This window comes from Egretta garzetta, unplaced genomic scaffold, assembly GCF_000687185.1.
Source record: "Egretta garzetta isolate BGI_Z169 unplaced genomic scaffold, ASM68718v1 scaffold68, whole genome shotgun sequence".
In the NCBI taxonomy this organism is placed as follows: Eukaryota; Metazoa; Chordata; class Aves; order Pelecaniformes; family Ardeidae; genus Egretta; species Egretta garzetta.
Genome location: NW_009260774.1, coordinates 3,478,906 through 3,495,510, shown reverse-complemented (window position 1 = coordinate 3,495,510; position 16,605 = coordinate 3,478,906). Strand labels below are relative to the sequence as shown.

Below are 16,605 nucleotides of genomic sequence, written 5' to 3'. Positions count from 1 at the left end.
CCCCCGTCGTTGTCATAAAAGCACACCCCCCCCCCCCAATTTAAACATAAATTGATTTTTCTATTGTTAACCCCTTAGAAAACTTAAAACTTTATTCTAATTTTAAAGCAATCTTAGCTATTAAGCTTAATCTATACACTATTTAACACAAACATCTATACCACCTCACTGAAATGATTTTCACGCGTTTGCTATATATAAAGGACTTTTTTTCCCCACACAAATTTCTCCTATCCCCTCCAGCTATTGAGCTTTATATAGCAACCAGTTTCACTTCAGCTTTTTAACAATGAAAATACAGAGTTGGAGTTCCACGGTTCTGTCAGTATCATTCATAACTGAGCTCTAACATAAACTCTTCCAGCTTATTTTCTAAAGACAGGAATACGACTCAAGAAGGGGAACTCGGTGGAACTTAAAATGCTAAATTACTCCTGCCAATTTTTTTTAAAAGGTTATGTTTTGAAAGAAATATAAAACGGCAATAAAAAAAGAACTGATAATAAGTGTTCTGAGATATACATGTATATACACACATAATTTTTAAGGTGCCATATTTGTACATAATTTTCCAGATTCAATTTTGGGAATATTTTCATTCAAGTCCTATACCGGTCAGACCATTATAGTATAACACTGATAACCTTTATAATTTTATATTTACTAGCTAATTTTCTAAAAAACAAATGCATTACATTTACTATGGTTACTTTTCTTTTTCCTTAAGCAGTTATTTCCTTTTAAACTTTCTGTGGTGAACCTACGTATTAACCAATCCAAGAAAAGTATTTGCTCACAATTTGGCAAGCTTTACAAAAATTAAGATTTTTTTTTCCCCCCTCCCAATTACAGCCAAACTGAGAAATCCACTTGATTTTTGGAAAAAAAAACACTTTACTTAGAAGCACCACTTAATTTTACTGTGAATTAGAGGTGGTGGAATGTCACCTGTGGTTTTCATAACCTGTTAGATGTATAGCCAACCATCTATACATCTGGCAAGTTATTTCCACAGTGATCACTTTTTTCCTCTTATTGTTGCAGGGGGTTTTTGTGTACAGATATGTTATTTATTGAAAACACTGTTTAAATTAAAGATTACAAATAAATCCTGCCCTTGAAATTGCATTATTAAGGCCAAAAATGTGTTAAGTATAGGAACATCTGATTTTGCCTAGCATTAAATAAAAATAAAAATCAGTGCTGCAATTGATTCAACAATACACTACCAAGCAGGTACTGCAGAATATACTGAGGTCCAGACTTCCTGTCTCTGCAAGTTCTACTATCGTCTGCAGAATTAAAAAGAGAAAAGAAAAAAAAAAAAGAAATTAGAATTTAGCAAATAAACAGATGCTGACAACCATTGTAATAGCTTCTTCTCAGATCCAGGGTTGTGAACTCTTATTCATTTCATGTACCTTCTACACACAGGAACAACTTAAATTCAGCTGAAACTGATTTTAAATGTACTTTGTTAAACCAATATGTACATTTCCTTCTAAATTAATTCTATCTTATACTTATTCCTACTCTATCTAGTTTTAATTAGAGGAAAAGCAAGCTTATGTTAATTTTGATACATCCACACAGTGATTAGCACCAGTTTGACTAACCTGCTATTAAACTTCTTAAAATAATGCAGCTGAATTTCTAAACAGGAAGACAAATAAAACTAGCTAGCAGGATCAGCCAGTCTAAAAACCAGACTTTCTTTCCAGAGGTATCCCATCACAACGTTTACATCTATACTCGCCTCTTTCCTCAGATGTTGAAGCTTCAAGAAAGAAAACAGAGAACACAAACCAAAACTCCTCTTACAGGTAATGCTATACTTTCGGGCCAAGTGATACACAGAAGTAGGTACGAGTTAAAGCACATCTATACCTTCTCGCCAAATGATAGCTTTTTTATTTTGTACGCTCCTTCAGTACTCACTTCATCACTGGAATAGAAGGAACCTAGTATTCTGTCAAATGGTTTCATCAAGTTTTAAAATTCAGCAGATGAAATCTGTGCCTCATGAGACTTAAATGACATTTGCAACATATGGAAAGCATCCTGGAAACATCTTTTGCCAGAATAGTCCTCCTTGAACCTGAAGGAATTCGCTCAGCATAAATGGCCTAATGGCAAATAGATTAATCTACTGTTCCCTTTCAAACCACGTATACCTTACGCATCAAAGTGGTTTCTAACTGCAGAAGCAATAAAATAGTCCCTACAACTATTTTCTCACCATAGCAATATAAACACAACTTCCTTAATTAGATGATGACTGCTAAGGTGGGTATCTTGACTGAAGTCGCAGAAGTTTTCCTCCAAAATACTACACTTAATAACTGGTTAGGAAACATCTATGGAAATTTCCTCAAAGTAACCAGTAAAAGCTACAGTCAACAGCCTGGGGGTAAATCAGTGCCGTAATGCTTTCCCTGCTGATCTCAGGTATATGAGGAACAATCTTTACAGTTTTCTAACACTTCTAAGCTCTGAAACTTGGACTATTTTTCTCCTCGCTTGTTGTATTTCCATCTGCTATTGGCTCAGTATTCTTGCCTCCACCACTGCAACCCTTGAGATCCCCTCTCCAACCAACCACTGCCATTCACAAGCCCTTCCATGTCCCTCTTGCACTTTGCCAACTTCAGTACTCTAAATCTCTTTCTCATCCCCCCCATCATCCCTCACTGCTCTAACAACATTTCCCACTACAGGACTTGAAATTCAAGAGCCTCCTTCACAAGAATAACTTGTGAACAGAAAGGAAAAACCCAACAAGACGTATCTACCATGATTTCAATGCTGTTGATGTAGTTTTTGATACCTTAATATTATTTTGGACAATTTCAGTGGGAGCATACACTACATTACAGACTAATGAAAGGATGCACAAAGGAACGTACATGTTGCAATGCTCAGCACTGGAGTTCATTACTGTCCACAAGCAAGACCCCAAAGCTTAGGAGAACAGAAATGAACAAGAGCAGATAAACCACTTAAATATAAGTCTCCTTAGAGATTACAGCCCAGAGTCCCAGGACTACTCAAGTTAGAGTCACATTTTTGTGGTCTGTAAATATTGGGTCTACTTTCTGTGCTTTTGAACTACTAATATTTGATTTTGAAATTTTGAAATTGTTTATTTACTATTTATTTACTTATTTTAAGAGTGACGGGTTATTTTGTAACACAGAAGGAAGGGCATGACATACTGGAAGAATAAACATCTGAAATTGTTGCTTACTACGTATTATCAAACATACTTAACTTGGTCATCTGGAATTAAAAGAACATTTTTGGTTGCTTACTCCAAAGCTAAAGGCTAACTCAAGATAAAACATTTGGAGACAAATTACAAAACCGTGAGAAAGCAGTACACTGCACAAAGGTGAGACACGCACTCTACCGTGGTTTATGCCCCTGATAACAGATCATTTCAGTTTGGTTAGCTGCAAGGTAAGACAACCAAAACATTCATAGCCATATGTATCTGACTGAAGTAGTTGCATTTTACAATTCCTATCCAGTTCAGCAAGGCATTTGTAACCACACTTAACTACTTAAGCAAGTAGATCAAACGAATTGCATATTTGTGCAATTGGCTGAATCCAAACCAAAGTACAGTTGCTGACTCTTCTATTTAATTTAGTCCAGTTGAAGGAAGAGAATTTAGTCTGGAACTTCCTTTGGCAAACTGGCAGTAACAGAAAGGGAATTTGCAAAAGTAAATCTGCACACTATCAACTCAGTAATAAGCTATCGGAGAAAACAAAAATCACTTAAGCTATCACAACCATCTTTTAAAGGCTATTATCTGTTTATCGCTACATGAAGCTGTAATACCAAGCATCAGATTTCAATCCACACAGGTGTGGATTCACAAATGAGCATGAAGTAGAAGCACAAAACTCACTTTTGGTGGGATGTAAGCTTCTAGGAAACTTGCCCAAAAACGAAACAAACAAAATGTTTCTGCTGCTTGTGTGATTTTGCAATATTCAGTGCTGAGTTGGCTGCTGAGGACAGTGTACTTCAACAAAAAAACATTAGAAATGCTAGCAATAGTGTTAGAAAGCCTTAGAAAGATATCATTAGATCATCCATATTTTCTCTAATATTTAAATCAAAAGAAAAAAAACCAAACCATCCCAATCCCAGACTGCCTGGGGTTTTGGTTATTTTTATCCTTAGTCAAAGGCTTTTAGACACAAAGTTAAGGAAAACTAGAGGTGCTTTAAAGTCTGGAAATTTTTTTAGAATCAAATTAACTAATACTTATCCCATAATGGGTCACTTGTTTCAGTAAGGCAAAACTCTGAAATTTCACATCTTCATTTTCACCCAACTGCTTTTTAAACTTTTTTATCTTGAAAATCAAAGTTGCAATTTTGTTACTCAAAATGACCTAAAAGTAACTTTGGACCAGTAAGCACTTGCACATACATTCCAAATGTAAAAAAAGAAACCTGGATGACAAGTGAAAGGAAAACTTTTCAACATTTTAGACTTTTTGTTATACAATGATTCATTGAAACTTCACGTACTGAACAGTAAACTACTCTGACCAACTGGTGTCAGGCTGCTGAAGATCAAGTTTGACATATCTCATGGCTTTACCTTTTTCTTTTGTTCTTCCGTAGCTTTGATGATTCCTGGATCAGACTTCCAGGATTTTCCAAAATTGTAGAAAAGTGCAACGCTATTAGCGAGGAATGGAAGATGTATAAAGAAAAAATTGAGATGTGTTTGAAGTCAAGGAATCCAAAGTTTAAAACCAAATTTCCTCTTGAAAACACCCACTGGTAATTCTGAAACATAATTTAAAGACATTTAAATTTTATGAATGCCCTCGAGTCACTGTCTTCCGAATTAACAAAATTCACCGCTGCTGTAAGAACTAGCTTGGTACTCACTATTTTCTGTTGCTCAAAAACTGGAAAACTTACTTTTAAAAACGCTGTTCTCCATGAGGCATTTCTAAAGCACTTACCCTTCTAAAGAATGAATAACGATAGTTCAGTTTTTGTAATATTTTCCCTTTAAAATAAATTAAATTCCATGAAATTTATCTTCTTAAAAGTATTTCCTGTTTCCACAATAAACATTTCAGAGCTCTATTTATAAGTCATTTGGCTGCCTATGTCTTCAGTGGCTTGACATTCCCGTTGGATCACAGAAAGGACTGTTTCTAGCCATAGAAGGAAGTGTGCTGCAATGACCACTGTTGCATGGCAATCACATCCCAACACCACTTATCTCCAAGAAAGGTACTGTCTGTAACCTGGTCCTATTATAAGGGGATACCCATATTTGACATCAATGAAAGTTATTTTTAACATACCAATACATCTAATTCTTACAAAACCACAGGATTTAATATTCTCTGGAAGTGTTTATTAAAATCAATTACCATATAAAGACAGAAAATAACCATTAGTTTTGAAATGTATTTCTTGTGTTGAATGACTTGCCATGTAACACTCCTAGTCTTACACCACTTGACATTTCTTCACAGAATTTCTTAGCCATAGTGTTGAAAAACCAAATACTTCAGACATGCCTCTTCCACAAAAGGTAGAAAATTATTTACGCTGATAAACCTACACAAGACCTGGCCAACCTGACTACCTGTCAGCCATCGTTCCTAACTGCAAGGAGATGCCTTATTTGACAAAGTTGTGGTGGCAGAAACCTCTACAGCCTTATCCAGGCAAGAAAGACACTCATTACTCAGGCACAAGTCACTGCACACCCAAACTACACTATGTTCTGAGTGACTTAGATTACTTCAGTAGTCATTAGAACTTCTACTGTAATTAAAGTTTAATATATTGTGTGTTTGCGTTACAAAGCCCAGCACATAAGACTTAAAAACAAGCATTAAGTGACAACCTGCACTGAATTGGTATATAATGCTTTAAAGACAACAACAAAATCCCATTTTTTGCACGCTTTGAAAACATCGCATTTTGAAGTTACAACAGATGCTCAAATATATTCTACTATACCTCTACAAGTATATTCTATTCTCTTTGACTCCTTTGGAAAAAATGTTTATCAAAGGCATTAAGCAATATTAAGAAAACAATTACATAAACCATTGACAAATCTACATGGTATAATACAAGCAAATATAAAATGAAAAAAACAGAATTTCTATAGAATAGAAGTAAGTCTCTCAAATCCTTCTACACTGCTCTTGTGACATGAAGAAACCCTGAAATATGAATGAAGGGCTCTTTTTGACTTCTCAAATGCTAACAAAGTCTCATTGTTCATGTGAAGCATATCCCAAATAACTTTTGTTTTCCTTTTGTTGGGGAGAGGAATTCGCTGTGAATTTCTAATAAAAAAATATTAGCAAGTTAGGTTAAAATTTTAATCATGTACCTTATTTAGTAGAAAGTTAGTATTGGCTCACTAAAGGCTAATTAATCTTTCCTCTAACAATCTGTTTCCAGCAAGTTTATAACAGGGGGGAAAAAAAACACCAGCCATGCTATAGACTACACACTCACAATTCTATTTGATACATTACAGATGAAAAGCTCTGCCTTTTTTATAGAATCTAATTTCTTCCTATTTTCCTTCTAAAATTACCTGCTGCCACGAATAAGCTGGTTCAACTTATTCATACAGTTAAAGAGAGACTACATTTTCTTTAGAATACTAAAAGTATCACTGGGGTTTTTGCGACAACAGTGAAAACTGTTTTTTTATTAAAAATACCTTAATCAGACATCTGTTAGAAACAATAAAGGTACAAGTGAAAAATATTATATGACCCATTCCTAAATACTATACATCATGTCTAGACTGTTAAAGAAGATAGGGGGAAGACAATTTATTTTCTATCCAGTAGAAGGGTTTTTCTAACTTTAGAGTTTTGGAATTGGTTTTTTACTGAATAAAATTTAGACAACCTGTGTGATAAAGAAGCCACACGAGTAAGAATTCAGTTTGCAGAATTTTTCTGAGCTTACCCTTCCCTCATTTTACTCCACAAAATACAGAGAGAGAATAAGAGACTCCCCACAGAGTCTAAGTTTTGCCTTTCCTTTTATCACAGTGGTGTCGGATGAGTGCAAGGCTGACAGTGTAAATGGTGGCAGATAACGTACATCTGTGCTGAGGATGGGAGACGTCGTGAGACTACATGAGAAAGTAGAGTGAAGTATAGCTGAGCAGTAACTATGTAAATGGAGAAAGACAAAGTCAGCAGTATTTTTCATTACTATCTTCAAAAACCCATTTCTCCTAAGTTTTAAGCAAAACTGGGGAGAAGGGATGAAAACAAACCAGACTTTGAAGGCGAAAGGAAAGTCAGAATTTCTTCTCCAGGATTCTGGCATCTGATGTACATAAACAACTCCAACTGTAGGATTCATCTCACCTACCTTAAACTACCCAGCATGCCTTCATACATAACAGAAAGGAAAAAAGCTACATCCAATCTATCTTCAATATCGAGATATTTAAACTAAGTCAGAGAAGCAGTGCCCTACAAATGGCTATTTTTCTCCAGTGGCTACGCAGAGAGCTTAAACAACTAACTTAGATATGGATGTCCATGCTAGAGGTATCTATAATTATGTTGAACTCCCCTCTAAGTTTACTTCCAAAGAGATTTTAGCAACTTTGAGCAACTCTTAAGAGTCTCCATACGCAAGAAACCCCTGTAGGTTTGCCTACAAAGTAGGGAATCGGTTCTCCAGAGAGCAATGCTCTCTTTTGTCCTAACCTCCTTCCTTTTGTCCTAACTAACTACTCAAGGAAAAATACATTACCGTATTATTAAAGGCTGCAAAATACATGATATAGCAGGCATTCACCTTCTGCCCTGTCACCTATTTGCTGTCTTTTATGAGGTTTCCCCAGTTTTCATTATGAGAGACAAAGCAGAAACACCCATGAAACATTTCCTTTAGTCCTAATCAATATCTTTTAATTATTAGAACAAGTACAACAGGCTGAAAATTATTCCAGGAAACCACTTGGAACCAAAAATACCATCTAATTAAAATGAAACTTAAATCACAACAAGCACCCCACAACCCATAATTGAGGTAAACACGTACTGAGCTAATTTTTCATCCTGAACTGCAGCCTATTTAGAAGGGCCCAAACACATGCAGCTTCCTGCCATCACAGATAGACGTCACCCAAGAGCCTGAAACCAAGCCAAAATGCACATTATACACCAAGATGTTCCCTTCCACTAACTGCAAATCCAGTAATGAAATCCTTTTTTCCTAAAGAGAAGAATCTGAAGCTAGTGTAAGCGGTCAGAGAGCATTATGTGCTAATGAAGCTGCCAATTCTGAAAAGCTGTACATCTGGATCCAAGAGCCCAGGTAGATAACAGCAGATGGCTATGCAAGAAGCCTTATTTGATTAGCCATTTATTAGACAAAATCCATCCATTTTTAATCAGCTGAAGCTCTGTAAAAGCTCTCTACCTCCACCTTCTATCTAACATAAAAAAAAATCCCTTAGCTTGCAAAAAAAATTCATTCACTGTCATCTCCCCCACCCCAGATTTTTTTTTTTTTAAAATTCAGAAAAAGTATTTAGACATGGGAACAGAACCTCTGGATACACGCTGCTTTGCCGTTTTCCTGAAGCTAATTTTGGTAATGTGAATCGGGTTTTTTAACTGCTTAACTGTACCAATTAGCTTGTTACAGTTTTTAAAACACTATGCTATTGTAAAAGCCTTGTGAAAGCATGAAAATCATCATGAATTCTCTTACACCCACCTTTTAAAATGACCCAATTGAGAAAGTGTGCAGTGTTTGTTTTCTTTCACCTAAACCTCATCAATACACAAAGTATATTTGAAATAAATCAATACTCAATGATAAATTATTCTAAAAATGATAAATTGGCTTCTATCATCTCATTATTTCAGCACTGCAAATAGTATACTATACCAAAAAAGCTTAATTAATGAAAACTGTACACTCCCATTTGCACCAAATGGAAGTGGTAGAACCAAAAATAACACTGTGAATATTTTGGGTTACAGCAAACCCTGACATCTTAGAAAAACAGAGCAGTATAAGAACCTTCTGACATAACCAGCACTATTTGTTCAGCTGGAACTGAAAAGACTGTGTGAACAACTGAGATATGAACTTGGTACACGTGCCCTGAACTTTTACAGGACACAAGAGAATGTTCTACCTATAAATGCTAATGAAAAAGAATGAAATGTGAAATTCTAGTCTCATATTATTAAAAGTGTATTTTAAAACCCTTCTTTTCCTTTAAAAATAAAACTAAATTAGAATATAGTGATTTAGTGAGTAGGATTTTTGAGGGTATTTCCCCCCTACTCTGCAAACAGAAGAAGATACACTAACAGAGCAAGCCATAACCATCCTTTGTTACGGGCAAAATACAGTTAAAGGGAAGCAGCAAAACAGTGGCAGGGAAGCATAGGTCCATAGAATCATATGTCCATAAATACACAGATCATAACTTCCTCAACCCCAGCAAGAATAGGATTTCTATTTTAACAAATATACCAGACTCCGAAGCTGCTGAGAAAAATCCAGTAGAATGGAAACATTTACAAAAATTCAGTACACTAATTCATCTAAACTGTTTGAATTTACTTTCAAGATTGGTCTTTTAGAAGACACATCATTAAGCGTTAGAATTTATAGCCTTATTTTTCATGTCACCACCCTGAAATTCAAGGATATGTGATGCTAATCCTTGGTTTTGTTTGGTTTTTATGATACATTGTTTCGACTGCCCTTTTCTGTCTCATTAGGACTAAACCCAGGAGACCAGATGATCTCCCAGACACCTTCTACAGCCTTCAACATATCTACAAGAAAATTCTTACCAAACACCTGAATATTGAAGTAACACTTGCAGCAATGAAGACCTTTATATTATATATAATATAAAGTTCCAGCAAGGTAATTTGTGATAGTTGTTATAGGTTAGAAACTTTTTTCCTGAGCAAAAGATGGTCAGAATTTGTGAAAACTACTGGGACAGGTTTTATCACTTGAACACTACATAGTATAAAGTAGCACGCTGGTCTGCTGCAAGTAATCATATAAAGCTGTAAAAATACAAGAATCCTTTCTCCAACCACAATGCTGTGCCTCATGCTATAAAAATAGAGCAGGCATGCAATTTCTTTTTTCCAATAAAGCTACAGGGCAATTTTCCAGAAGAAGAAGAATGAATTTGGAATCTTGTTACAAAGACTTCCAATTAAAAATCACCAATTAATGGAAGATGGCCTCAAGCATTAAGTGTCTCAAACTGCTTGTCAGAGAATTGTGTCAGCTCTAATGAAAGCAATTAGTAACTGAAGTTTTTAGACTACTACTTCTGTGTACAAAAAATGTTGCAAAGGTTTTGAATCACCTACCTTAAATTACAGAAGCAGCACAGTGTTTTATTGACATTATGATGTCAGACTTTATTAGGGTAACTCATCGTCTATAGTTACTAATTCTAGTGGACAACAAACATTATTCTGTGACAAAAAAAACCCCAAACTTCAAGTTGCATTAATCAGAACAGCTAACAGAAATAAAACTATAAGCAAGTTGGTACAAATATGAAGAAAATATAAGTTTCAGAATAAAAATTGCACAATTTGCCAGCCTTAAGGGACAGCTTTCTACATCAAGATAGAGGCCATCATCAAGTTGTGTTGGCTGTGCAGCCATTTTAATACGGTCAAGGACTTTGATTTAAAGTTGCACACATTCTTAGATTTGGTTCAAGCTGCTGTTAGTGTTACCACAAGAAAGCATTTCACAGTAGCTCAACGTCTGCAACCCAAAATATGTAGCAGCACTAGCAAACATGAGTTTCTGAAGAAAACCTACAAGGTATGGAGAGCTGAGATTCTGAAGTGAGGTGGTATAGTTACTGTAACTGCCTCAGAAACTTCTTTTACTATTTGCCAAAAATCAGATTTTCTTAACAAAAAGAATAGGAAAAGCAACTTCAATCTAGAGGCATGACAGATTTAGACAGTTCTACTCCATTCCACAAAAACTGGAAAAGTATACCTCCTTTTTACTGGTTTTAAAAATGTTTTTCGTATTAATTTGGTACTTGCTTTCCTCCTTCTGCAGTTAGCAGTAAATTGCATTGAGTATACCCACAAAAAATCAGGCCAGACAGAGAGACTGGTAGTAGGATGAGCATTTCTAAATAACTACTTCAAGACATACTCATGTTAATATGGATAGATATTTTTCTTTTTTTTACTTAATAGCTACTAGATTTTCATTTTTAGGTTTTTTAAATGTGAAATAGCAGTAATCTCCAGTCCCATGGGGCTGTTCTTACTCACAGCAGCACCTTTGCAAACACTGTCAGCATGGAAGCCAAAGGCAGCATGGAAGCAAGGTCTCCTCTCTGTTCTCAACCCAAAAATGTGAGGCTTCATTTAGCTAAGGTTGGAGAACATATTAACAAGATGATAAAAGGGTTACATTGCTACTATCCTATTTCATGGTAATTCCTTTGAGGATGAAAAGAAAAACAGTTTCTAGAAAAGTCAAGCCAACTTCCATCATAAATATTAATTTCACTTCAACTATTGACAACTGTAAGAACCGTATTAAACATTTAATAAAACATTAAAACCCTATTTTGTTTTCTTGGGTACCCAAGAAAGTTGTTTAAAAACTTGAATCTATTTCCTTAAGGTGGGTAACTGACATTCTTCAGTGAACTCTGAATCAATTTCTACCCCTCTGAATACGAAAAGTTCATATCTAGGCAGTGAAAAACATAAAAAGATGGGCATATGCTGAATCTCTACAATCTAGCATTGTTACTACATACATCTTCAAAAACTAAAAATACAGTTATCAAATGTATCTAAAGTTTGTATGAAATGGAATTTGTAAAATCTTTAGGAAGAACTAACTATAAAGCCAATTCCACAGGAATTGATACATTCCATGAAATTACCTACCGCTTTTCAAAAAAGCAGTGTCTAAAAATGCAGTCAATTACACCTTGTCACTTTACAGCCAGAGCATATTTTATAGAGTTGCTTACATTTCTCCCACTTAAGAAACTGGTAAAGCACAGGAAATTTTGCAGACTACTGTAAGCCAATTTTGAGGAAAATCTTTCATTTACTGAAGCAAAGCAATAGTGTGCACATTTTTAAAGTGATAAAATAATTACCATCAATACAGAAATCAATGTTTAATGGAGATAGCCATTTAAAAAATTAATTAGTTTACTTACTCTTATGTGTAGGATATATCTAGATATTACCTCATACTACTAACATGAAAAAATACTACTTATTACTGTACACAAAAAAGGATATCATTCCAAAACCAGAAGAACCACGTCACATACATCCAGAATTTTGTTGCCAAGTATATTCCAAGAGGCAGTGCACTGTGCATGGAGTGATCAAAGAATGACCTGTAAAGTAGGAGCAATGTCACATGATAAGTTTTGACTTATAAAATGTAAATCCTCAACTACTGCTTCTGAAAAACACATCAAAATGCATACTACATGGGATACTGCAAAATACGTCATAAAAACATCTTATTCACTTTTACCTTCAAAGTTCGTGAGAAATTCCCATTTTCAACCTGTCCAGATGAAGGGTCATGACTGAAAGTTATTCAATTAGAATTTATACATTTACTTTTGAAGTGAATGTCAAGAACTGGACAAGAAAGGTAGAATGAGTAAATACTCATGATAAAACTACACTGTGAAAGCAGTTAGAAACCTGTGAAATTCCTATCCTACACGGATAGTGGTTGCAAACTACATTTACTTATGAGATTTCAGGGCTAAAGATATTTTGGAAACCCGTACAATGAAAATTACATGTTAAAATTACTTCATTAAGAAAACAAGTTTAAGAGACCTTGGTGTTATCAGCCTACATACTTGAAATAGTTCAGATTCTTGAATCTTTTGCTTCTGTTACAGTTGCCAAAAGAAAGTACAAAAAAACCCCAGATTAATTCATTCCCCGTACCACTAGACTTGCCAAGTTCTAAGACAGAATGCTGCTACTTTAATTAAAAAAAAAAAAAAAGCCATTAGAATGATTTTCACCTTCTTATACTCTTGCATTTTAAAGACTATCCCGAATAAAGTTGAATATAGCTGAGACAAATTAAGTGAGTGACTAGGTTACTCCACACTCGAAGAAAAAATTGCTAAGTATATAAAAAGTTAGGCTATAAACTGCTAAACTCCTTGACATAAAACTTCTTCCATCATCTGCCTAAACATCCTTACATTGACACATTTTAATTTTTGTCCTGGTGGTGCCCTCAGGGCTGCCACAGATAAATGAGTGCACAGAGTAGTTTCCATTTCAATCCTTTACTCCCTTGCAGTAACTGTCTTGTCTCTAATGGAGGTTTCTTAGGTCTTTTGAGAAAATTCTGTAAGGAAGATGAGCTAAGACAGTGAGTAGTAAGTGAATATACATCTGGGGACATAGGAGTTAGCAATTTCTGTGCCTTTTTTGTGTGTGTGAAAGAAGTAGGGAGGAAAATACAGCTAAGCAGATTAGCTAAAATTCAACAGGGAAAGGAAATGCTACTAGAATAATAGCAAAAGCTTCAATCAAACCTGGACTTTGTGAAAAACACTTCAAAAAGTATTTATACTAAACATTAAACAAAGGATAAGAGAAAGTAAGAATGTTAATCCTGAATACGTGTCAGGTAGGTCAAAAATATAAAACGTGACAAAACATAGGTCTTGAGAAACTTGAAGAAATCTTATCCTTGCTTCCTGCAGGAGGTGTGGTTGAGGATTTGCATTGCCAAATAAATTATTTGTGGGAGGAGGTGAGCAAATTGCACAGCCTCAGAGATGACAAAAAGACTGAAAAGATCATCTCCAAGATCCTGCAGAGGCAAAAGCTTGATGATCCCCCATCTCCCTCCTGGTCTATTAAGTTCACTAAAATTCTATGAATTCCATTTAAGGAACAGATATATTTTCTTCTCCTCTTTAAGCAGAAAGGAAGGAGAAGCAAGTGGTTCTAATAAACACAACATTCAATACCAGAAAAGCTTGTAAGCATGAAGATACAGTAAGTTCTTCTACACATGATAACTAAGAGCAAAGGATAGGTGAAGCAGTCTACGGATCTTGAAAATCCACTGGAGCATGCCTGCATGTGTATGTGTGTGCATGTGTATACACAGGTCCATTAAAGTAATCACAAACACAACTAAAATTCTTTATGATCAGGTAACAAATTAAAAACATCATTAGAAAACAGCCTTCTTCTTTAGTCACCCCTTTCCACAACAACAGAAGCTACAAAATCTGACTCTAACTTCATTTCTCTCTACAAATCTCTTTAGACGCCTTTGGGTATTTAAATTCTAAAAAAATAGTTTTTAATAGCATGCTTGCACATATCTTTTTTTCTATTCTTTTCTAGTAACTTTTCCTTTGGCTGTTTTCTGCAAAATTCATGCTGATAACTCTTTGTAGACAGACATTCAGCACCCTCCTCTGGATAATGACTGAATTTCTGTTCTGCTGTTAGTTTCTACTAGCTCAGTAGTATTCAACCAGGGTAATTCCATGGCTATTTGCAAGACAAAAGAGCATTACAAGAGCTCAAAGTCGCTCAAGATCTTGCCCAGAAATAGTAATAAAAAAAATTCCAAAAAAAAAAAATAATCAATGTTGCATATTGAAAAAACACACAAAAAATAGAAATTTAAGGTTGTTTATCCAACAAAGATACCAGCAAAACAATTTGTGTGTGCACACTAAACAGACAGTGTCCTGGTAAAACACTTACTTTGAAAGAAACTGCACCATAGCCCAAACGCCACCATACATCAGCCCTTTAATGAGCCAAGAATCAATGTCTAGGTCTGCTATAAACCCAACCAGCCAAATAACTAGGAAAGGAGTTCCCAGCATCACCTTCTGACGGAATTCCTATATAGAAACAAACATCAGTAAGTAACTATTTTCAGGAACAGATGGTATAAGAATATTCTATAATAAATAGGATTGTCACAAAAACTTAAATAAATTTTCAGGAAGCTTGATGTAAGGGGAGGAATCATTTTCTCATTTCCTGTATTTACATATCTCTAATAAATGTGCAAGAAAAAAAAATCTTCCTAGAATTTTATAACAAATCAGTAATTCCACTTATTTAGAACTGCCTTCTAGAGACTTTGCTGTTAATCCAGAATAAAGGCAAGAGCATCTCTTTTTTAAGAATCTGTCAGACTGTATAAACTACTACACAGCACACAGTGATCTCAGTGAACTTTAAATACTGCAGTAATGTAAGCAATAAAGTCATACTGAAGCATCTATGAAAGAAGATAGGACCTTTTTTGTCTTATACCAAGTGGGTACAATTCCTGACGAAGGCACTGAACTCTTTCCAGATATTCAAAGCATAGTCACAACGCACATGTACACACAATGCAATACACAAATCACATTATCATATTACCACAGGGCTAAAGCACAAGCTGTAGCCAGTGCTTTAATCATCAAGATGCCACGTATCTTTAAATCAAGAAGTTGTAACAAATCAGTGATAACAATACTTTATATCCAGCACAACACTCTGCCTGGTAAGAAAATATTAACTCTATATAAGCTATCAAACTATAGGCAGGTAGACAGCTCTTCGTGCTAGAGCACTGTTACCCTTTGTACCCTCATTTCTTGCCTCCTCCTGTCTGCAGTATTAAATAATAACCTGAGAAGAAAAAGGCCTCCACATTACAGATTCATATATTACATTATACTGTCAAGACTGACTGCTTCTTTCATTCAACACAAAGCACTATATAACTAGAGAGGAGATCAGAGTTCAGGATATCTAAAATGCTTCTTTCTGTAGACACTTGAGAGTCAGCTTTGTGAAAATCTTGGCTATCCCCAACCATACCAGACCATTTGGTACTTTCCTAACGTTTAGTTAGCACAAAAACTAAAGGTAACTGTGGAGGTTTTCTTTCCTCCTGCCTTGAACAGAGGTTTGTTTTTTTTTTTTTTAACCTTTGCAATTACTTTTGTCATAACAAAAAGATGTTTCCTAAAACTGAAATATGGGGAAACCACAGTACTGAACTGCTTACTTTAAACAAACACACACACTCCCAAACCAACGGCAGCAGTAATATTGATTTACAGAAATGTTATCCTACTTCTTACCTTATCAGCTTTTAGTTTTCTCAGAAAGGATGGACTGTCATATCCCTTTGCCTGTCTTGCTTCCTGTAGGTGATTGATCATCCAAACGTTTTTCCTCTGTTTTGCCAGATCAAGTGGTGATTCTCCCTGCCAGGAGTATAAAAGTGGGAAACATCCAATTTAAAAATACAATGCATTCAAAGCACTTTTGAAACAGAAGACTGGCAGGTAAAAAGAATACATTTAAAATCAGTTTAAGCTACATTCTGGCATACATTTTGCTCTGCAGCTTACTTGAAACCAAACATCATTCATTCCTCTTGGTCTTTTTCACTCTCTCATAACTATATATGAGTGGACAAGTAGAATATTAAATGTGTGATCCAGACAGTATCTATGTCCTGACATCGCAATAATTGTTGCCTTTGGCAT

General features: G+C 35.2%; 1 protein-coding gene across 2 annotated transcripts in view; it reads right to left on the bottom strand.

The window, feature by feature from the left end:
• Positions 1–16,605, bottom strand: part of ZDHHC17 (zinc finger DHHC-type palmitoyltransferase 17) — a 71,330-nt gene that overhangs the window by 9,638 nt on the left and 45,087 nt on the right. The window contains exons 8-13 of one of the 2 annotated variants that reach the window (XM_035901670.1): positions 16,195–16,320; positions 14,810–14,952; positions 12,335–12,435; positions 4,621–4,745; positions 3,917–4,033; positions 1,230–1,292 (exon numbers count right to left, since the gene is read on the bottom strand). In XM_035901670.1, the coding sequence (XP_035757563.1) occupies positions 1,230–1,292; positions 3,917–4,033; positions 4,621–4,745; positions 12,335–12,435; positions 14,810–14,952; positions 16,195–16,320 (675 nt within the window). The remainder of the gene's footprint in view (positions 1–1,229; positions 1,293–3,916; positions 4,034–4,620; positions 4,746–12,334; positions 12,436–14,809; positions 14,953–16,194; positions 16,321–16,605) is intronic. The other variant, XM_009646278.2, reaches the window with a different exon arrangement.